The sequence below is a fragment of the Balaenoptera borealis genome (genome assembly GCF_965194805.1).
Source record: "Balaenoptera borealis genome assembly, chromosome: 15".
Classification (NCBI taxonomy): Eukaryota; Metazoa; Chordata; class Mammalia; order Artiodactyla; family Balaenopteridae; genus Balaenoptera; species Balaenoptera borealis.
Genome location: NC_138871.1, coordinates 51,769,365 through 51,793,593, shown reverse-complemented (window position 1 = coordinate 51,793,593; position 24,229 = coordinate 51,769,365). Strand labels below are relative to the sequence as shown.

The 24,229-nt window shown below is 38.4% G+C and overlaps 2 protein-coding genes across 8 annotated transcripts in view; one reads left to right on the top strand and one right to left on the bottom strand.

The window, feature by feature from the left end:
• LOC309612461 (uncharacterized protein) overlaps window positions 1-8,613 on the bottom strand; it is a 305,855-nt gene extending 297,242 nt beyond the window's left edge. For all 4 annotated transcript variants that reach the window (XR_014235133.1, XR_014235134.1, XM_082358367.1 and 1 more), the window contains exons 1-2: window positions 8,078-8,613; window positions 7,670-7,712 (exon numbers count right to left, since the gene is read on the bottom strand). Coding sequence is in view for 2 of the 4 variants with exons in the window: in XM_082358367.1 (XP_082214493.1) it covers window positions 7,670-7,712; window positions 8,078-8,323 (289 nt within the window). In the remaining 2 variants the exon portion in view is untranslated. The remainder of the gene's footprint in view (window positions 1-7,669; window positions 7,713-8,077) is intronic.
• FOXN2 (forkhead box N2) overlaps window positions 8,611-24,229 on the top strand; it is a 56,673-nt gene continuing 41,054 nt past the window's right edge. For 2 of the 4 annotated variants that reach the window (XM_082358257.1, XM_082358254.1), the window contains exon 1: window positions 8,611-8,808. The gene's annotated coding sequence lies outside the window, so the exon portion shown is untranslated. Of the gene's footprint in view, window positions 8,809-9,639; window positions 9,715-9,755; window positions 10,243-24,229 lie in introns of those variants that run through there. The other 2 variants (XM_082358255.1, XM_082358256.1) reach the window with 2 other exon arrangements.

Genomic DNA, 24,229 nt, shown 5'->3' with positions numbered 1-24,229 from the left:
CAAAAATCCTCAACAAAATACTAGCAAACAGAATCCAACAGCACATTAAAAGGATCATACACCATGATCAAGTGGGGTTTATCCCAGGAATGCAAGGATTCTTCAATATACGCAAATCAATCAATGTGATAAACCTTATTAACAAACTGAAGGAGAAAAACCATATGATCATCTCAATAGATGCAGAAAAAGCTTTTGACAAAACTCAACACCCATTTATGATAAAAACCCTTCAGAAAGTAGGCAGAGATGGAACTTACCTCAAAATAATAAAGCCCGTATATGACAAACCCACAGCCAACATCATTCTCAATGGAGAAAAACTGAAAGCATTTCCTCTAAGATCAGGAACAAGACAAGTTTGTCCACTCTCACCACTATTACTCAACAGTTTTGGAAGTTTAAGCCACAGCAATCAGAGAAGAAAAAGAAATAAAAGGAATGCAAATCGGAAAAGAAGAAGAAAGCTGTCATTGTTTGCAGATGACATGATACTATACATAGAAATTCCTAAAGATGCCACCAGAAAACTACTAGAGCTAATCAATGAATTTGGTAAAGTAGCAGGATACAAAATTAATGCACAGAAATCTCTTCCCTTCCTATACACTAATGATGAAAAATCTGAAAGAGAAATTAGGGAAACACTCCCATTTACCATTGCAACAAAAAGAATAAAATACCTAGGAATAAACCTACCTAAGGAGACATGCAGAAAACTATAAGACACTGATGAAAGAAATTAAAGATGATATAAACAGATGGAGAGATATACCATGTTCTTGAAGTGGAAGAATCAACTTTGTGAAAATGACTATACTACTCAAAGCAATCTACAGATTCAATGCAATCCCTATCAAACTACCAATGGCATTTTTCACAGGAGTAGAACAAAAAATTTCACAATTTGCATGGGAACACAAAAGACCCCAAAGAGCCAAAGCAATCTTGAGAAAGAAAAATGTAGCTGGAGGAAACAGGCTCCCTGACTTCAGACTATACTACAAAGCTACAGTAATCAAGACAGTATGGTATTGGCACAAAAACAGAAGTATAGATCAATGGAACAGGATAGAAAGCCCAGAGATAAACCCACGCACATATGGTCACCTTATTTTTGATAAAGAGGCAAGAATATACAATGGAGAAAAGACAGCCTCTTCAATAAGTGGTGCTGGGAAAACTGGACAGCTACATGTAAAAGAATGAAATTAGAACACTCCCTAACACCATACACAAAAATAAACTCAAAATGGATTAAAGACATAAGTGTAAGGCCAGACACTATCAAACTCTTAGAGGAAAACATAGGCAGAACACTCTATGACATAAATCACAGCAAGATCCTTTTTGGCCCACCTCCTAGAGAAATGGAAATAAAACAAAAATAAACAAATGGGACCTAATGAAACTTAAACGCTTTTGCACAGCAAAGGAAAACATAAACAAGACAAAAATACAGCCCTCAGAATGGGAGAAAATATTTGCAAATGAAGCAACTGACAAAGGATTCATCTCCAAAATTTACAAGCAGCTCATGCAGCTCAATATCAAAGAAACAAACAACCCAATCCAAAAATGGGCAGAAGACCTAAATAGACATTTCTCCAAAGAAGATATACAGATTGCCAACAAACACATGAAAGGATGCTCAACATCACTAAGCATTAGAGAAACGCAAATCAAAACTACAATGAGGTATCACCTCACACCGGTCAGAATGGCCATCCTCAAAAACTCTACAAACAATTAATGTTGATGAGGGTGTGGAGAAAAGGGAACCCTCTTGCACTGTTGGTGGGAATGTAAATTGATACAGCCACTATGGAGAAGAGTATGGAGGTTCCTTAAAAACCTAAAAATAGAACTACCATACGACCCAACAATCCCACTACTGCGCATATACCATGAGAAAACCATAATTCAAAAAGACACATGCACCCCAATGTTCATTGCAGCACTATTTACAATAGCCAGGACATGGAAGCAACCTAAGGGTCCATCGACAGATGAATGGATAAAGAAGATGTGGCACATATATACAATGGAATATTACTCAGCCATAAAAAGAAATGAAATTGAGTTATTTGTAGTGAGGTGGATGGATAGAGTCTGTCCTGCAGAGTGAAGTAAGTCAGAAAGAGAAAAACAAATACCATATGTTAACACATATATATGTAGTCTAAAAAAAAAATGGTTCTGAAGAACCTAGGGGCAGGACAGGAATAAAGATGCAGACATAGAGAGTGGACTTGAGGACACGGCGTGGGGGAAGGGTAAGCTGCGACGAAGTGAGAGAATGGCATGGACATATATACACTACCAAATGTAAAATAGATAGCTAGTGGGAAGCAGCCACATAGCACAGGGAGATCAGCTTGGTGCTTTGTGACCACCTAGAGGGGTGGGATAGGGAGGGTGGGAGGGAGACGCAAGAGGGAGGAGATATGTGTATATATGTATATGTATAGCTGATTCACTTTGTTATAAAGCAGAAACTAACACACCATTGTAAAGCAATTATACTCCAATAAAGATGTTAAAAAAAAAATAGGTAACCAAAAAAATCTTTTTCATTAAATTAGGATCTGTTTTCACTTAATGTAATTAGCGATATATTTGGATTTAAGTCTACCATCTTATTAAGTACTTCCTATTTGTCTTGCCTGTTATATAGTTAGTTTTGTCCTATCTTACACTTAGATTGATTACCTTTTATTACTCCATTACTTCTCTCCTTTTAGATTGCAAATTGTATGATGCGATGGTTAATTTTATATGTCATTTGGCTGTGCTACAGTGCCCAAATATTTAGTCAAACATTATTCTAGATGTTTCTGTGAAAATGTTTATTGGATGAGATCAACATTAAAATTAGTGCACTTTGAGTAAAGCAGATTACCCTCCACTACATGGGTGAGTTTCATCCATTCAGTTGAAGGCCTTAATAAAACAAAGACTGATCTCCCCTGAGCAAGAAGGAATTCTGCCAGCCGACTGATTTTGGACTCAAACTGCAATTCTTCTTTGGGCTTCCAGCTTGTCAGACTACGCTGTAGATTTTGGACTTCCAAGCCCCTCCATAATCACAAGCCAATTCCTTAAAATAAGTGTCTCTCTCTCTCTCTCTCTCTCTCTCTCTCTCTCTCTCTCTCTCGCTCGTGCTCTCACTCTACACACACACACACACACACACACACACACACACACGTATACACACACGCTGTTAGCTCTTTATCTCTGGAGAGCCTTGACTAATACACATAGTCTTATATCATTCCTTTAGTGATTTTTGTAGAGATTACAAAATGTATTCTTGACTTAGAGTCTATTATTAATTGTAACTTTTTCCGTTCTCCTAGACAATGCAGATTTCAGAACACTTGATTCCTTTTCCCCTCTCCTGACATATATACAGTTGTTGTGTATTTTTAAATACAGAAGACATTACTACTATTGACTTAAATATTTAATATCAATATTCATGTAGAATTATCCACATATTTATTATTTTGATTGATCTTTATTTCCTGTCTTTTTAAAAAATAAATTTATTTATTTATTTATTTATTTATGGCTGCGTTGGGTCTTCATTGCTGCGTGCGGGCTTTCTCTAGCTGCAGAGAGCATGGGCTTCTCGTTGCGGTGGCTTCTCTTGTTGCGGAGCATGGGCTCTAGGCGTGTGGGCTTCAGTAGTTGTGGCATGTGGGCTCAGCAGTTGTGGCTCATGGGCTCTAGAGTGCAGGCTCAGTAGTTGTGGCTCACGGGCTCTTGAGCACAGGCTCAGTAGTTGTGGTGCATGGGCTTAGTTACTCCGCAACATGTGGGATCTTCCCGGACTAGGGCTCGAACCTGTGTCCCCTGCATTGGCAGGCGGATTCTTAACCACTGCACAACCAGGGAAGCCCTCCTCATGTATCTCTGATTTAACAATTAGGATTCCTTCTGCCTAAAGAATGCCACTATCAATCTGCTGGTGACAAATACTCTATTTTGAAAATTTCACCTTCATTCTTAAAATATTTGCTTTTAGTCCTTTGAAGTTATCATTCTATCATTTTCTGGCTTAAGATAGTTCTGTTATTAAGTAAGTTGTGGGACTTCCCTGGTGGTCCAGTGATTAAGACTCCACACTCCCAAAGCAGGGGGCCCAAGTTCAATCTCTGGTCAGGGAACTAGAGCCCGCATGCTGCAACTAAAAGATCCTGCATGCCGCAACAAAGATGCTGCATGCCGCAACAAAGATCCTGCATGCTGCAACAAGGATCCCACAACTAAGACTCAGCGCAGCCAAATAAATAAATAAATAAATATTTTTTAAAAAAATTAGTTGTAAGTCTAATTTTTGTTTCTTTAAAGATCAATTCTTATTTTCTCTAGCTGCTCTTAAGATTTTTCTTTGTCTTTGGATTTTAGCAGTTTTTTCATGATGTGTTTATGTGTCAATTGTGTTGATTAAAAAATTTTTTTTTATCCTGCTAGGAATTCATTCATTCAAATATTATTTCTGCCCAATACTGTCTTTTCTTTCCTTCTGGAATTCCATTCATGTGCATATTAAACTTTACCACTGTATCTTCTACATGCTTTCCCTGTGTTCTGTATTTTCCATCCTTTTTATTCTTTGTGCTTCATTCTGAGTATTTTTTTCTGACTTATCTTCTAGTTCCCTAATTTTATATCTGTGTCTAATATGTTATTATACCCATCACTGAGTTCTTTTCAGTTAGTGAACTTTTTGGTTCTAAAATTTTCATCTGTTTCTTTTTTCAAGTTTCTAGTTATCTGCCTAAATTATTAATCTTGTGTTTTATTTATTTATATATAGTAAGCATTGTTATTTTTAAATCTATGTTTGATAATTTCACTCTCTGAACTCCTTTTGGGTCTGTTTTTGTTCTCTGTTGTTTCTGCTGATTTTCTTTCCTTGTATGACTTACTTTTAATTGTACACTAGACTTTGTATTTGCAAAATTGTCAGTAGAAATGACTTCAGGCCTAACATGATATTACTTTACTCCAGGAAGGATTTTAGTTTGCCTCCACCAAGGGCTTGTGGGTATTAGCTCAAGGGAATTATCCTAATCCACTCTCAGGGTTGAGATGTTTTGAAAATGAGATGTCACCCATTTACTTCTAGGATGTAGCCATTTGGATTCCTAGTACAAAGCAAGGGAGTTTCAACAGAGCTCTCCTCCTGCCTCTTTAGCACACCCTGAATTTCAATCACTGTCCCTCATCCCTGCTCATCCTCTCAGCAACCTTCTATGGAATGGATAAATGGACATCCCTGGGCCTCCATCATTCCTCAGATCCATGGCCTGGTAATTCCTATCATGTTAGCTCTCTGATGCCTTTGAATTGATTTTTAAATATTTTGTTGAGTTTTTCTAGTCTCCTCAATAGGAGGATTGGTCCAAATTAATCCCAATACCAGGGCTTATACAAATGTAGCTATGATTAAACATAGGTAGTTGTTTTTAAGAAGGACTTTGAAAAAGATCCTTAAAGGAAAGAAGACTTAAGACTTTCATTCACAATCTTTTGAGTCCAAGTGGCAGCTCAGTATTTAGGAATGTTGTATCCTAGTTCTGATATCATTTGAGGAAAGTTACTTCTTTTATTGACAAATACTATTGAACATCATCTTTGTTCTGAAACTATTCTAAGAAATTACATTATAAGGATGAAAAAGACATGATCACTGACCTCAAGGGGCTTGAAGTCTAGATTCCGTGTTGGTAAACTGGTTATTTTTGGACACATCAATTCATGATCAAAAAGTCCTTTGTTAAATACACATGATACAATGATAAATACATTTAAAATTTAAACACGTATATTTGAGTTCCTATCACTTTTCAACCTAAACATGAGGGCATTTTAAACAATATATTTTCTAATGCATTTGTCTTCGAGTAAAGTTTACTAATGAGTACGTTCTTTTAAAGTATTTTGGAGAAAGAAGAATACAAGCTTTGGGACTTCCCTGGTGGTGCAGTGGTTAAGAATCCACCTGCCAATGCAGGGCACACAGGTTCCAGCCCTGGTCCGGGAAGATCCCACATGCTGTGGAGCAACTAAGCCCATGTGCCACAACTACTGAGCCCGTGCTCTAGAGCCCGCAAGCCACAACTACTAAGCCCGCATGCCTCAACTACTGAAGCCCACGTGCCTAGAGCCCATGCTTGGCAAAAAGAGAAGCCACCGCAATGAGAAGCCCACGCACCACAACGAAGAGTAGCCCCTGCTCGCTACAACTAGAGAAAGCCTGTGCGCAGCAACGAAGACCCAACACAGCCAAAAACAAATAATAAATAAATTTATTAAAAAAAAAAAAGAATACAAGCTTTGCAGGAGATCTTAAACGCCAGGATCCTTTTTTTCCTAAAGATTTAGGCTGTTTCCTAGACTTTTTACTCTGTAAACTCCTGGGAAAAAGCTACTCACTCTGAAACATCATTATTTTTAATCAGAGCTTTTCCTTTGTAGGTATTCAAAGCCCTCTAAAATAGCCTCTAAGTATAAACGCGTCCCTGGACTCTGAACTGTGTGACGGATTTCCTAAGAGACCTGAGCCTTACCCGCAGAGATTATTTAAATGTGCCAGCCTCTCTGGGGTGAATCAATCAGTAGAGAGGACCAGCAGAGAAAGCTTAGTGGATGCAGATGCAGTAGATTCATTATTTGACCATGGACAAGTTACGTCACTTTTCTGGATTTGTTTTCCCATCCATGATAGATTGGGCTCCTAGATGATATATCTCTAAAGTATATATAACTTCCAGTTCTCAAATTCTGCAATTCTTCTGGAATTGAGGAGGATTGTTTTGTCACCTGAGTTTAAAATAGATTAGAAGGAAAAACAGAAACTAAAGTTCCATATATCAAGTAAGACACTAGTGCAATAATCTATAAGGAGATGAAGACCTATGTTAGTGGCCACCATGACAAAGACCAGCAGAGATAAAACAAGACTGAGGTCTGAGGAGACTATCGCTCTCCAGAAGCCACCTTCTCTCAAACTTTCTTCCTTCTTACCTCTTCTCCCTTTCTGCTACACTGCTCCTCTAGAAACTTCCTTGACTTTGTCCACATGAGGGGGTAACAGTGATTGAGCTTAAGGGAGAAAGTGAAGCAACTCTTGCTTCAAATGAAGCACACTGTACATTTGCCTTGTGGTCTCTTACTCTGAATGCAGTTATGAGGCCCTCCAGGACAGTGTAATGAAAAAAACTAGTAGATGACTGGACAAATCGTATAAACAGTGTTTTCATCTGTGGAATGAGGGGATGAAACTTCCATTTTTGTTATTATATATTGTGATTCCTATAATTCTTCTGTATCTCTGTCACCCCCACAGTTTGACTTGTTTAATTGTCAGTAGGCAGCTTGTTTCATATTCTGCCCACTTTATACTTAGAGCCTGGCACATATACAGTTAACATTCATTTTTCAGGAAGGAAATGAACTTCTGTTAGCACCTACTATGCCTCAGCCACAGTCCAGGTCTCTTTCATATACTCTTTTAAAAAAAAATCCATTCAACACATTTGTGAGATAGGTATCACTACTCTAGTTTTTGAAGATGTAGATATAGGAACTCAGAGATTTAATTATCAGGATCAAAATGATAGCAGTAAAATGGAGCCTTAATTTTGTCACTTACCCTCTATTTGACAGGTTATTTTTCTATGCCTCAGTTTCCTTATCTGTAAAGTTGGAATTAGTAAGAGTTAGGATAGGGTTGGCAGATTTAACAACAAAAAAAACCCAAAACAAACTAGGAAGTATTTCCCAAATGGAACATTCTTATGCTGAAATTCAGATTTAGCTGGACTCACCTGTATTTTATCTGGCAATGCTATTTTAGCACTATGGTTACGACAATGCATGTAAAGAACTTAGCCCAGCCCATATCACTTAGTGAGCGCTCAGTAAATGCTTATTAAATTTTGGATCTGATTCCTAAGTCTTTTTTTTTTTCTTTTTACCTCAGACACGTTGAGCTTAGTTTCCACATAAAATTTCAGTCAAGCGAGGGTGATACTACTTTAAGTTTCTATTAGTGCTTTACCGTTCCTAAAGCTCTTTCAAAGCCTGGCCAATGGCGGAAAGCTCCTGAGGAAACCCACAACAGATCGGGCTTTTGAGGGCCGTCGCTGCAGTCCCAGCACAGGCTCCACGGCCGGACTAGCCGGGCGGCCACCCGTCGCTCCGCCCAGTCGCGCTCCGCCTCCGCCCCATCTCCGCCACTCAGCGGCCGCGCCGCGCCCCGCCGCATTCCTATAGGTCCTTCCCGGGGCAAGCGAGGCCTTTCCATTTTCCCGCCTTCCCCAGCCCCTCCTCAGCCCGAAACCCGACTGGCCCACAACGTCTCCGCCCTGCCTTCCGTGCGAGCCCCGCCCTTCCGGACACCGCATCCCCCTTCCTCCCCCACCTGCCGCCTGGGCAGCCTGCCGGGTCCCAGGCCTGGCCCCCCGGTAGGAGGTGGGAGGGGACAGGGAGGGACGGGCGGAGCCCCCCTCCCAAGGGGTCACTGGAGGCGGGGACCGGAGGGAGGGGCGGGGCTCATCTCCTTGGCGCCGCGTTGCCATGGCAGCGGGGGAGGGCGGAGGGAGGGGAGGAAGAGAGCCGGAGGGGGATGTGGTACTGCCGCGGCCGCCACCGCAGCTGCCGCTGCCTGCTCGTTGCCGCGTCTTCCCGGAGGCGGCTACTGGAAGCCGCCGGGAGCAGCTGCGGTGCTCTGCCATATTGTGTCTTCCCCTGCTCGTTCCTCACCCCTCCGCTGCGGCGGCCGAGCTGACGGTGAGTCCCGGGAGGAGCGGCGCCCTCCTCAGCCGGCGCCGCCCGGCGTCCGCGTTCCGGGCAGCGCGTGCGGCGGCCGCCGGGCGTGAGGCGCGGAGGCGGCTGTCCCCGGACGGGCCCGGACATTTTTGTCCCGTGAGGGATTGGCGCTGGCGCGGGGGTCTCCCCTGCGCGCGCCTTGGGTGGCGTGTGGGCTCCCGGGGGGGTGGCGAACTGAGGGTAGTGCGGCCCCGTGAGGAGTTAGGAGTTTTTCCTGAGGGGTGTAATGACCGCCCGGGAGCGGGTGTCGCGCGGCGGAAACCTCGGCGAGGGGTGCCGGCTCTTCAGAAAGGCTCGGAGGTGGCCCCGAGGACGCTTAGCGCTCGACTCGGGACGAATCTGCTGTTGGGGGAAGCGCCCCAAGCCCGTCGGGAGTCTTTGCAGCACACACCCACCCCTCCCCCCGCCCCCGGCATAAAGTGCTGCGAGACGTGCCGGGCGTGGAGTCCTCGCCCGGCCCCGTGCGGACTGGCTGGGCCCGGCCAAATAGTGCCCGGGGAGGCTCCGGGCGCGGCCGGCAGTGAACTTCGAGCAGCGGGGCGGCTGGGCGTTGGGGGTGGGCAGGGGCGGGTCCCGGATGTGGGGGTGGCCGACCCCGGCACCCTCTGGCCCCTCCTCCAGCGGGCGCCCGGGGGGCCTCAGAGGGTGGCTGTCTTGGTGGGATGGGAGTTAGTGTTTCAGCGCTGCAATATGGACACTTCCTGTTCGCCGCTTCTCTTGGGCCCTTGGTTACCTCTGCCCTTACGGGGAAGGTGAGAGGTCGTGTGGGCGTGTGCGAGGCCCTTCAGCCTTCTGAGTTCGCCCCATCGCAACAGCAGCGAGGCTGGAACCCGGGAGGACGGTGGGAGTCAGGGGAAAGCGGCCCATGTGCGTAGTGCTGCATCTTACTCAACTCCACCCCATTGCCCCTTTGCAGAATGCCTCTGTTCCCATCGCAGCTCATGGGAGTTGGCGTGTCTTAATTCACTGGGGGCACACTCTCGGGATCTTCCTGGACCTGATTTCTGCTTTAAAGCCTCTTTAAAGCAGCCTCTGTACTTGGTTTTCTCCTTACAGAAAAAAGTCTTAGCGTGCAAAGAAATGACACATACTTTATTTCTTCTACCCCAACTCCGAGGTTGTGGGAGGAGGTTATTATTTCTAGGTTAGTTTACGCTGTTAATCTTGTCTTCTGCTTGTGACAGCCACGTGGCCGGTTGAGTGTAACTGAGCGCCCTAGCGCAGCTAGGGCTGAGGCTTCACTGGTAGCCAGGGGGTTTTGTAACCATGCAGTAGCTTTGCCTCCACGTTTATTTTGGTGTTTTCTGAGATGGGGAAGTGGAAAAAGCTGAACCGTTCATGTCTATCTCTGTTCCAACCGAATGGAAGACTTTGTTTTCTAGCAGTCCTTGTAAGGTATATATTGACATTTTTGCCTTCTGCTGTTTTGATGATTTATCTTTAAAATCTAAGCAGCAGTTTTAGGTACCATTAAGGAGTGATGGGGAATAGAAGAGTACATTATGGAGTTTCTCAACTTTGGGAAAAAATCGTTTGAATTTCAGAGTCATTAATGAGAGTTTCTAATGTAAACAGAAATAATCACATTCTGCAGGATTTCTTTTTGATAGTTTCATAAAAATCTCAGTTTTTCTCTTTCTACATAAAAATTGTGAACTGAAAAGATATAAATATATTACCAGTGAAAATACTTGCTTAGGGATAAAATAAATACTTGTTTGATTTGTGCATGGGCACTTTCTTAAGCCTTTTTAAGGAAAAGTATTAACAGTTCATATAAATGTTAATGTCAACAGATATTAAGGGTATGAAATTAAAGTTTTAGAATATATAAAAGTAAAAGATCAAGGGCTGAAGATCAAAAAATTAATAAAAAGTAAAATAAAATGAAATAATTTTAAATAAATTATTCTAAAGTAAGATAAAGGTTGAAGATAAACTTTTGGAGAGTTTGGAATTTTTAGAATTTAAGAATTACATACAGTCCTTGGTTACTAGTGCATCATGTTTCATTTTGTAAATGTTTTGGTGAATTTGAATTATTTCTGTAACATGTTTTTATTTGAATCAGTTTTACTTGAAGAGTGCTAAACCATAGAAAACATTTAGCATGTTTAAAAGAACTGTGCGGAGAAGTTACAGTAGCACCATTTATTAGAATTTTAATTATGCCGTAATAGTGGTTTTCAGTCAGTGAAGCTAATAGTTAAAAAGATTGGAGAGTCTTAGGTGTGCAAAAGATAATGCAATTGAGAAATGAATATGTGTGCTGACAACTGAGAGCAGTGCATAGTTGAGAAAGAAAACTAAATGAGGTGAAGAAATACTTATATAAAGCAGGAAGCACTGAAAACATATGCTGGGAGATAGCTACATTATTAGTTATGGGATCCGGCTATCAAATAAAATTTTAAAAAGTGCCATCCAAACAAGGATTAATCTTGTTCTTATGGCAGCTTGTATGTGTGTGCCTTGCTTTTAGATTGTTGTCATTTTAGTAAGTGGGTTTTGCATAAATGCAAAAAGGTCCTCCAAAAACAAAGTTTTGAGGGCCCAATTCTTTGCTGATTTTTTTTTTTTAATTTTTTATTTTTGGCTGTGTGGGGTCTTCGTTGCGGCCCGCAGGCTTCTCTCTAGTTGTGGTGTTCGGGTTTTCTCTCTCTAGTTGTGGCGCACTGGCTTAGTTACCCCACGGCATGCGGGATCTTAGTTCCCTGACCAGGGATCAAACCTGGGTCCCCTGCATTGGAAGGCGGATTTTTTACCACTGGACCACCAGGGAAGTCCCTTTGCTGATTTCTTAGGGAAGAAAAAGTGCTCTAATGTTTGATTCCTATTCTTGGGTTGAAGAGACATGATTAATATATGTGAAAAAAAGTTTACAATGTGAGATGATATAATTCGGAGTTAAATTGTGTGATGCAGGCAGGTGCTGTAACAGTTGAGAACGAAACTAGAGGGTTTGAGTAGATAGGGGAGGCTTCTTGAAGAAAGTAAGGCTTTTGTTTTCAAAAGTCTAACCTTCATGTTACTCGCATTAGATTAATTTTCCTAAAGGTTGTATCACTCTAACAACCACAACACCTTATTTCAAGCATAATACCAAATTTCTTCTCAAGATTTTTCAAACTTTGGTCCCAGTCTTCTCTCTTCTTATCTTCCACTAACCTACAGGAACTGTTCATTATTCACTACTTCAACATGGTATAACAACTTACTACTTTTTACATTTGCTGATACAACATTTTTCTGTTGGAAATGCACCTGCACACATCCTCTTAACTGTTGAAGATCTTCTCAAACTTGAGGCTTGGTTAAAATCTTGATTGTCCTGTGAGCCTTAGAATCATAGAATTTTAGACCTGTCTTCCACCTCTCCCACTGAAATTCTTTTCTCTAATAGCATATTATTCTGTTGGGTTGTAGCATTCTATACTGCCTTGTTTTTATTTAATAAATATTTTTTGAGCACCTACCATGTGCCAGGCACTGTTATAGTAACTGAGGCTACAGCCTTGAATAAAACAAATTCCCATATTCTTTGTTATCTTTTTAGGTTTTATCACCCCAAGAAAATTATAGTCTTTGACCACCCAGAGGAGTCTTTCCGCCCCCCCCCCCCTCAGGTATATGTTATATGCTTAGTGAGTATTTGATTATTTTCTGAGTAAAGAAAAGGCAGCACTTATGAGGTGGAGAGATGGATGGAAAGGTCTTTCTTTATAAGTGAAGGGTACAAAGGAATAACCAATTATGGATGGGCTTGAAAACATCACTTTTGAATTTAAACATGGTTTAATGCCAAAAAAAAAAAAAGGTGGCATTTAAGCTTGGGAATGATAGGATAAAATCCTTATTTGAGGAAGGTTCATTTGACAGCAGTGTGCAGGACTAATTATTGACTATGGGAAGGAAAGAGATCTATTAAAGGACAAATTAATAACTTTGAGGAGGAGGTTTGGAAGGGGAGCATAATCAAGAAGATGGTGAGTTTAGTTGGAATGTTAGGTGAGTGGGAGATATCAAGGTGAATATAACCTTTAATGACTAGAGATTAGAGCTGTGAGATAATCCATTCAATATAGAGGTGACAGCTAATGTTACAATTTTTTGTTATAGAGTTAGTAATTGAAGTGTTGAGGCCTAAGAATGATGCTTTGGGAAACAAGAATAAGGGGCATCTGCTTTGGTCATATGTGACTTCATAATTAATACTGTAGACTTGTTCAATAACTTAATTTCCACTCTATGAGAATGCTACCAAATATATAGGAACCAAAAGAATGTTTATCATCATCCACTTCCAAAGGATTTTGATTCATATATTTCTTATTCCCCTTACCCCCTTAAATTTAAATAAATGTTTAATTTTAGAATAGTTTTGCAGTTACAGAAAAGTAGCAAGATAGTAGAGTATACCTCACCCAGTTTACCCTATGGTTGACATCTTATATTACAGTGGTACAGTTGTCACAACTAAGGAAACAAAATTGCTACTTTACTGTTAACTAAATTGCATACTTTATTCAGATTTCATTAGTTTTTCCCTAGTGTCCTTTTTCTGTTCCAGAATTCTAGTTTCTCAAATTTTTCTTATTTCTGATGATTGTGACAGTTTTTAGGAGTACTAGTCAGAAATCTTATAGAACGTCCCTCAGTTGAGATTTATCTAACATTTTCCTCATGATTAGACTGGGGTTAGAGTTTTAGGGAGGAAGAGAACAGAGGTGAAGTGCCATTTTCTTCACAGCGTATTAAGGGTATATACTAAGAACATAAAATTGATATAATGTTAACAAACATTGATCACCTGTTTGAGGTCTTTGTCGAGTTTCACCCAATCATACTCTTTGGAATCAAGTTACCAAGCACAGCTCATGCTCAAGGCCTTGACCTAATTTTAATTCATGTATTTCTTTATTTCCCTCGACCTAATTTTCTTGTCCATAAATAAACATTAAAGTTGGACAAATATTCATTGAGCATCTTCTGTATTTAAGCGCTAAGGGTATAGTGGTGAGCAAGAGACATCATTTCTACTCTTTTGGAGTCTGCCTGATGTGAACATAAAATAAATAGAATTTATCCCCTCACCTACATAGGTCTTATTTCACTGACAGTTGTAAGCATAGTATTACTGTAAGCCTAAAAGGCTAAATAAAGTTCTTAAGTAGCCATTTAGAAAATATGCTGTTATCACAAAGATTAAATATATATACCATTACAATAACCATCTTTTTGCTACCAGCATGGATAAGGGAAAATTACTTTGATTCTCTCCAAGTAGATGTATTACTGTTTAATTAGCAGAGTAGTTTAATTATTGTTAATTATCTTCGTATCTTATAAAGTTTGCAGGTTGTATAAGAAAATTCTTGGCTTCTTGATTTTATTTCAGAGGCATTTGGTGCTTTTGCTACTTAGAGGTTTTTTCCTAAGAAGTGGTTTGAAAGACGTGTTGAATAAGAATTTCAGTTAATTTTTTCTACTTAACTGGGTTAACTAAAAGCACTATTACTTTGGACTCTTATTGAAATTCTCCCTAAAATGTATTATTAATACATTTACACTTTTCACATTTTATGGTGTTCAGCCCTCTGAGCATAATTTAATATTTAAATTAGAATTTTGACACAGAGAACAGTTATTTTGAGTTTTTATATAACCTTGGAGGTAGAGAGTTGAGGAAATTGATAAACTTATATCCTTGTGGTTTGTTTATCTTAAAAGAGGAAATACAGGAAAAAAGGAAGAGATTTCTTGTAAATTGAGGTTTTACTGTTCCTTCTGCCTGCCCTATGCCTCTGTCCAACTCCTCCATCCTTAAAAGTTCAATTTAAATTCTACCTCTATGCTGATTGAGCAACATTTATTAATAATCATGGCAACAATTACTACCTTTTATCAGGTGCCTACTATTTTCTGGCGTGGCATTATACTAGACACATGAGTATATAATTTAATTCTCCAAAACAACTATGCAGGACATATTTTATTATAAAGAAACAGAAGTTATGTAAATGCAGACCTGGATGTTTGAGCCCAGGTCTGTCAGATTTTAAAATTTCATATTCTTTGTGCTGTGACCTGAAGTCTTTGAAAAATAGATATTTGCCAGGATGAGATACTTCTTTCCCAGGAAAAAGTAAGGAAGAATACAGGGTAAAGAGAGCAAACTAATATTTATAGAATGCCTATTCTGTGACATGAATGCCACTACTTTATTGTCATAGTGAATTAAGTAAGTGGTGTTATTCCTTGGGATGTAAGGGGGTTAAGTCATTTGTCAGAGATTGCATAAGAAAGTTGGTAGGTGATGGGTCTGCTTGACTTCAAAGCCTTATTAGTCTTTTACTTTTCTAGTACAGGATGCTGCTATTTTTATTCATTCATTTAAACATTTGCTTACTAATTGTTATGGTCTGCGGTAGAGCATAAAAGTGAATGTATTTTTGTTCTGCCTACAAGGATTTATATTCTAGTACAATATTTCTTAAATGTATGCTAGGGAATCAATATAGTAAATTGTGACCAACATCTCTTAAATACAATCAAATAGAAAATTTCAGTGTGTTGTATGTGGTAAGGGTAAAAGTGCTATTTCATTTTGTTTCCATTACATATGTAAGTGTATCATGGATCTCTTATAAAAATATACTTCTTATTGTGGGTAGCATCAAAAGTTTGAAAACTACTGGTCTAGTGGCTGAGTTGGAAAGGTAAGCAAATAATTATGAATAATCAGAAATAGCAAGTAAGTTCTATAATAGGGCTCTAAATAGTATGCTAAGGAAGCATGATTGGAAAAAATTGTATAATTCAAGGAAGGTTCCTAGAGAGATGACTTTGAGTCTCTCTGAAACATGGGGTGGAGAGCCTAAAATACATCTAAAAGCATGAAGTTAAAGAGCATTGTATACTCAGGAAGCTTGGGGTGGTGTGAAATAGGTGCAAACAGGAGCCAGAATTTTTATGGAAGTTGTAGGCCACTGTACTAAAGATTGTAGATTTTATTAGGCCCATGGTTTTTCTGGAGTCTCATGGCATTCTTTTGCTAAAGAACAGATACATTTGTATATTTGATTCTATCATACAATCTAGAAACAATTTTAGGCATAGAAAATTTGACCACATAACACATTACGTAGTGTAAAATGGTGGGTATGAGCACAACTTTTGATAAAAACAATCACAACCAAAAAAAGATTAAGCCGTTTTGAGGCGACGATCAAATGTTCCTTTTCTACTTTTTCTTGCATTTTTGCTATTGCTAGTAGACTAATGGTAGCAGGTGCTAAAGTTTGAAGAAAACTTTATAAGAGAAAATTGTTCGTTTTTTTCCTTTGAATTGGAAGACAGCCATTATTCAATTTTGAGGCCAGTAGGGACCCTCTATTGGAATATTAATATCAGACCCATTTCTGTAAGCCACAGTTTGCAGCCTTTACCTACAGTTGTGTTTTGTTTGGCCTGGAATATTTAAAAAATTTTTTTTGCATATTTGCCAACATTTAAATATTGGTACATTTCACACAAAAATCTAGAGTTCTTTTGTCCCTTGAAAAATTGAACATCGTGGCAGCATTGGTTTCATAGGTTGATTGGCTGAAGCTTATAAGCAGCTGCCCTCTTTTGGCAGTTACCATCATTCTCTGTTGTCTTACAGCAGACCAGCTTCACTTGTTTGTTGCCTGCCTGGTTCTTGTAAGGCTTTTGAATTGCCTGCTGTGTACTGTTATTTTGTGAAGTGTTTTAAAAGGGGGATTTGGGGTCTTTGAAAGATCATTCTGCCAGTATTGTAGAAGATGGATTGGAGGAATATGAGATGCGTCTGGTTAGAATTTTAATGCAGGTGGGATGCCCTTTTCTTCTTCTGAACCCATATTACTTTGTACCTTCTCAAAGCACTTACTATATATAGCTTCCTCTTATATGTGTTACATATCTCTTCAACTAAATTGTAAACACCTCATACATAACATGTGCTGAGTGAATGCTTGTTGAATTTAATTATATTTATTTTTAAGAACACCATGTTTGTCTCAAAGGTGAGTTTTCTTGGCAGTTTTAGAGTACCTCTTAACTGAAAAAATCTTTTACAAATTTTAAGTATTAGTTGCAATTTATTCTAAGAATGAGTAAATGTCAAACACTTTAAAACCATCTGTTACATGTGAAAAACAGAACAGGTAGGTTCTGTATAATAAGACGGTGGACTTTTAATTCATTGTCCTGTTTGCCAAACATCAGGATGAAACGCTGTGGGAAACTTGTCTCTTGGTTTGCCGTGTAATTTTTTTAAGTCATTTTGAAGATTATTCCAAGAGCTTTTTGTTACTGTGTTTTCTACTGATAGCTAGAAGTAGTTTTAAATTAATACCATTTATGGTTTTTTATTTTCTAAATTTTTTAAATGCTTTTTGCTATAAAATAAAATGTAGATGCAGAAAACCACACAAGAAATGTGCAGCAGTGAATTATTCTAAGGCCAACCCTCATGTAACCATCTTCCAGGTTAAGGAATAGAATTTTGCCAGCCACCTTAGAAGCCCTTTCGAGTGCCTCTTCCAAAGCATAACTCCCTTCCTTCAAAAACTAACCACTATTCTAACTTTTTTGAAAATCCCTTAAGTTTCTTTTTGGTTTTATTACCCAAGTATGTGTCCTTAGACAGTGTGGTTAGCCTGCTTGCACCCTTCCTCTCTCCCTTCCTCTTTATTTCTTTCTGATTAAGTTTTCTTCCTTTTTACCCTTGTTTCTTTTAAGGCTTTATCTTATATGTTTATTTTTTCTCATATTCCTTTAACTTAAGTCTTCATTTCTGAAATGGTTTTTTTTTTTTTCCTTTTATTTCAGATTCTTTCTTGAGCTCTGTCACTTTATTTCTGAGCTTTTCGGTTTTTTTTAATTTTTAAATTTTATTTATTTTTTTATACAGCAGGTTCTTATTAGTTATCTATTTTATACATATTAGTGTATACATGTCAATCCCAATCACCCAATTCATCACACCACCACCACCACCACCACCACCCCGCCACTTTCCTGAGCTTTTCTAATTCTGATTTTTTTTTCATGTCTTACATAATTTTTTTAAGCTCTTTTTGAAATAGAAGCTCATTTTTATCTCTCCTGTGAGCATCTCTTTCTGGCATGCTTTCATTGTAGGATATCATTTTATTCCCTGTTTTTTCTTTTATATCTTTATTTTATTTACTTATTTATTTTTACTGTGGTAAGAACATTTAACACGAGATCTACCCTCTTAAAATTTTAAGTGTACAATACAGTATTGTTAACTATAGGAAATGTGTTGTACAGCAGATCTCTAAAACATATTCACCTCATGAAATGGAAACTTGTACCCATGGAACAACTCCCATTTCCCCCTCTGCCCTGCTTCTCTGAGTTTAACTATTTTTCTTTTTTTTTTTTAATATTTATTTTATTTAGGCTGTGCTGGGTCTTAGCTGTAGCACGCGGGATCCTTGTTGCAACATGCAGGCTTCTTTAGTTGCGGCATGCGAACTTCTTAGTTGCGGCATGCGGGCTTCTTAGTTGAAGCATGAGAACTCTTAGTTGCGGCATTCATGCGGGATCTAGTTCCCTGGCCAGGGATCGAACCGAGGCCCCCTGCATTGGGAGCGCATGGTCTTATCCACTGGACCACCGGGGAAGTCCCGAGTTTAACTATTTTTCTGTTTCTCTTTCCTTATTGTAACTTTGTATGATATTCAACCCTCAACACTTTTCATCATTTCTTTATATGAAACTAGTTTTCTTGAACTTGTAAGAGGAGGCTTGGTTCCGATAGCTCTTTTAACTTCACAGTCCTCTGTTTTTTGTTTTTATCCATCATTTAAAAAATGGTGGATGGCTTTCTGAGATTTTCTGGCTCTTTCTACTCTGGCACTTCTGTGTGGACCCTCTTTCCTTAATCTTGTTTTTCCCTATCCTGCTCAATTTTGTTTCTATTCCCAGTACTTCCTCTTAAGTCTAGGGTCTGTCTTGGAAGAGAGCCCCAAAGGTCAAGTTTTGAGAGCTCAAAGGGACTAGATTGTTCCATGCCTGTAGGCTTTACTGTAGACCCCTTGCACTTACCCACTTTTGGAATAGCTTCAGCTTCTGTTCACAAACTGTCTCTCAGTACTTTCCAGGGACTACCTTTTGGCTGTTTTGTGCTTCTTAAGTCCCTCAGACACCTCATTGCTTCCCTCTATTTTCTCTCACTTAGACACTGATAGAAAATAAGTCTGTGGGCTGTTGGTGGTTTGTTTACGTCCTTGTATTTTGAGGTTTGCGGGGAGACTTTGTTAAATAGTTTTATTGTAGTTATTACCCATGGGTTTGGAGTTTGCTCTATAGCTGCTCTGCCTGTTTTTATGTGAAGATTTGCAAGGAATCAAAAATTTGCTGCCACGACAGCTGCCATCTTCCCAAAATTATCTTCCTGATAATTTTAATTCAGGGAGTGGTCATGTCTTTTTTTTCTAAAATCTTGACAAAAAACTTTCATTTCTTCCGAAATTATTGCCACTTAATGCCGTCCACTGATTGTATATAGATGTCACAAAATTCTGAACCTGTTGTTTTGCCCTGATTATTTCTTCATAGTTAAGAGAGCCTTTAAGAATCTATTAAAGATCCTTTGGGAAATTGTGAAAGAGTCATGGGATTGTCTTTCTGTTGCATATATACAGGTGTTAGTGCTTTGACTTTTAATGCTTTAGCTTTTTCCGATATTCAAAAGCTAACCTACATTGTGTACACCTAGGACCATTCTTAAATTACGGAGAAAAAATTGGGTTTAGTAACAAGAATCAGATGCATGAAAGTAAATAATTGCAGTGTGAGACATACCCTTCTAGACATGGATTCTAGTACTGTGGGAACACAGAGTAGGAACTTTCCCCAATGAGTGGGATTGAGTAAGGTGGATTTTATAGTCATAATGGAGGCTTATTAATGGTGTGTCAGTACCTTTAACAACTCATTATCTCTGTTTTTTTCAAACTTTTCCTTTAGTAGTTCTTAATACACATGGATTAGCATTAGGCTTTCTTTAATTGCAACTTCAAAAGAACATGTTGTTCAGATGGAATTAAAATAATTGATGTTTAAAAGTTTCCTTTTGTGATAAAACTGTTTTCCAAATATTTCTTAAGTAGCGAACTGAAATTTAGGAAGTGAAAAGATCACAGAGCAGAATGGAACATAGTATCTAACATAATATTCTTTACTTGAAAGTTAATTGCTCAGTAAATATTTTTTTAATGAATATCATATTTCACCCTTCAACTTTTTGTTCCATATAGTTTGATTAAAATGTCTCCTTTGTTTAATTGAAAAAAACTTATCATGCAGTATAATTTGAGTGTAATTTTACCTTTGTGTTTCTCCTCTAGTTGGCAGCAAGTTAGAGCCAGGTTGTACTTGCTTGCAGTATTCTGCTTAGGTGTGTTGAACCCATTGTTTCCTAGTCTCCTCTGGTTTTTTATTTAGTCTGGATTAAATATTTTATAATATAGAACTTTAGTGTTTATAAAGTGATTTCATGTTAATTGTTTCTTTTGAGCTGTTGACACAAATAACTACTGTAAAAAGAGGACATATAAATGCAATTGGAACATTGTGAGAGAGATTGAAAATCCCTCAGAGAAGTTCAGGTGGGAATTACATGGAGGAGTTGTCATTAAATGAGGACTTAAATATTAGGGTTTTGACTGATTGGTGGTAGGGAGGGTAGACAATCCTGATGTTTAGAATAGTAGGAGCAAGCATATAGAGAAATGTACAGGAAGTATTTGAACAGGTTTGTCTAGTTTGGACTACATATGGAAGAGCATTAGGTTGAGGATGTATTGATAGATACTGAGTCAGATATATTGATGATAGTATGTAGCTTTTTTTGTTGTTGTTCTTATGAAGCAATCTAGATAGGATGACAGCTAGTATACTAGTGAAGAGCATGAGCTCTGGAGTCACATTATTCCCTGAGCTTATATCCCAGTTGTGCCATGTCAAGATTTGTGATGTGGGCACACTATTTAATCTCTCTGCATCTGTTTCCACATAAAATGGACACTGATAATAGCAGTTGCCTGGTCGAGTTGTTACAAAGATTAAAAGAGTTAATACTAGTAAAACACCTGGTATCAATAAGCATTCAATGAATTTTTTTATGTAAGAAACTACTAGCTCTCATTTACATAAATTATGTGTACATAATTTATACACACACTCACACATGTTGGAAATGTACATACAAGTAGGAAAGGTAGGTCTTACCATGTATATATCTACAGGAAAGCTAGTAATATTTGAATTTCAGTTTTTAATAGCACTTAGATTATTGTAGAACAAAAGTTCAACCATCTCATTTTATAGATGTCACAGTTATGTAGTAGCAGAGCTGGAAGCAAGATCTGTCAGACAATAAATATTTGAGCAGTAAACAAAACAGACAACTGTTTTGTCTGCCATTATGGAGCTTTCAGTCAGTTAGGAAAGATGCGTATTGAGCCATCTCAGGTGTGCCAAATGTTATTAAAAAGTATAGGCAATTATGGAAGAAAAGAACTTGGGGCCCTCTGTAGTCTGGGATGTTAGAGAAAGTCTCTCTTAAGATTTTTAAGCTGAAATATGAATGATAGTCATTAGCCAGAGCTAGGTGAAATGTACATTCAAGTAAGAATGAAATGAAGAGTATTTTAGGCAAAGATAGTAGCATTTGTAAAGACCCTGAGGGAGGAGAAAGCATGGCCTATTCAGACATCTCAAGTGGGGAGAACAAGGAAGAGTGGCAAAAGATAAGGCCAGAGATGTTAGACAGGGGCTAAGTTAGGCAGAGTCTCGTACACCATGTTAAGGCCTTTGGACTTTGACCTAAGGGTCCCTTTGATGGATTAAGCAAGAAAGGGACATTTTCAGTTTTGCACTTTATAAGATTATGCTATATTATAGAGAACAAATTAGGAGCATCAGGCATAGATGCAGGGGAACTAATTTAGGAAGATATTATCAGAGCCACTGTGTATGTTTGTGCAGAACACAAACCGTAGGGGGTACCATTCATGTAGACTACCATCGTAGTGGCCTAGATGAGAGATGATGTTGACCTGGACTATAGTTGTGACTGTGAAGTGGAGAAAGATGGGCAGATTTCAGGTTTAACGACTCCAAAATCTATCTCCAGACCAAACCTCTCTCCTGAACTTTAGATCACATATATCCCAAATGCCCACTCTACTTAAGTATCTCACAAGTGTCTCAAACTCAACAGGTCAAAACAAAAAATACACACACACACACACACACAAATCACCACAAACGTTGATCTACCTCCAAGAAGAAAAACAGCCATATTCTCTATCAGTATTCTCTATATAGTATTATCAAACGGAACTAACATCCACTCAGTTGCTGATTCTATCTACTAGTAGTGACAACTAGCTGTAAATAGCTGCAGTTGATATGGCTACTTAGAATTCAGGTTTTATATTCCATGTAAGTTTATTTAGAAACTTGAATGATTATTACAGTTAAGTATTACTACTTTCTAAAATGCTCTGGAGATAGTCTATTTAATAACATATACTTTTAAAAAAATAAATTTATTTATTTATTTATTTTTGGCTGTGTTGGGTCTTCTTTGCTGCGGGTGGGCTTTCTCTAGTTACGGCGAGCAGGGACTTCTCTTGTTTCTGTGGCTTCTCTTGTTGCGGAGCACGGGCTGTAGGCGCACGGGCTTCAGTAGTTGTGGCGCGTGGGCTCAGTAGTTGTGGCTTGCAGGCTCTAGAGTGCAGGCTCAGTAGTTGTGGCACACGGGCTTAGTTGCTCTGCGCCATGTGGGATCTTCCTAGACCAGGGCTCAAACCCATGTTCCCTGCATTGGCAGGCAGATTCTTAACCACTGTGCCACCAGGGAAATACCAATAATATATACCTTTAATAATTTTTAGCATAAATATATTTTACTTAAGTAAGTGTTCATATAGGGTTAGTTTAGTCCTATTTTAAGGAGGACTTAATTCTGTGTTAAGTTAATCATGCTTTTGTATTGTTTTTAGAATTACATATAAAATCAGTATATTAAGTCAACCAGTATACAGTCTTAAGTTTTAACCTTGGTTTCCAAATTTGATATGGGGGTTATTAGTAAGGTAAGATATCATTGTCTGCCTTTATTAAATTTATTTTAATCATGAATGTGCTTTTAAAAGATGCTTATTTTCAGTGGAACAATTCACTGTAGATTTACTGCATGGCTAATTATAGCTTATATTCAAGGCACTGAAAACCATATTACACATAAATAAATTTTGGTGATAAAGAATACCACCTGTTTGTATTCACATGCCAACCAAATTTATCTTTGTATTTCAGAACATTAGATCTGTTGATTTTCAGGTTTCTGTAACTTTGTTCCTTTCAAAATAACTTTTCAAGTACAGTTACAAGGCTATCAAAAAACCAAAGTGCTGGTTGGCTAACTGGTCACTATATGGTTTGTAGCACAGGTGACATTACTTCTAATTCTAGATGGTAAGGATATTTCTCTCCATTTGTGGTTTGTTTGTTTGTTTTTCTGTACTGTCAGTTTTTTTCAGCCTTTAACACATTTTGGTTCAGATATGGCATTGATAGCAATCCCAAAGATTGAGAAGATGGGTTTTCTCAGCTAGATTTACTCTGAAAGCTAGTAGTGCTTTTTTTCTATCACTATGTTTAATAACATGTAAGGTAAACTAGTGCTATGTTTTAGATACTAATAGAAGTTTACAAATTATTTTGTCATCAACTTTTTAAAAACATTTATTAGAAATAGCTATTTTTCTCGACAGAGAAAACAATTTTCACTCAATTTAGATCTCTTGTGGTACTATTTTTTGAAACCAGTATTTCTCTGTGTGAAAGGCAGGGTTATGTGCTAGGGATTCATTGTTAAAAAAAAAAAAAGTATTTGGTCTTTATATGGAAAATATCATGTTTGTTTACTGGTTAGAAGCAATTTTTTTTTTTTTTAACTTATAAAGCTATTGCTTCATTTTAACTTCTCCAAGAAACAAATGAACAACTGAGACTTTTTTGGGGGGTGGGGGGAGACAAGTGCTGTAACAATGTGTAGGGAAACTCTGTATACTGTATACAAGTAGCACAAAATTGTTTAGGTAGACATGGCATTTGAACAATGGTTTACACAAGGTATTTGGGCAAGTTAACTTCGGAGAAAAGTGGATTCAGTGGAAGATTACCACAACAGATCCCACTCCCCTCCCCAATTTTAGTGTTTTCTGCTTTTAGCACGAGTTGGGGAAAGGTTTTTTTCCCTACTCAATTTTATTTCATTTTTTACCCCTATTTGACAAACTGTTTCTCTATG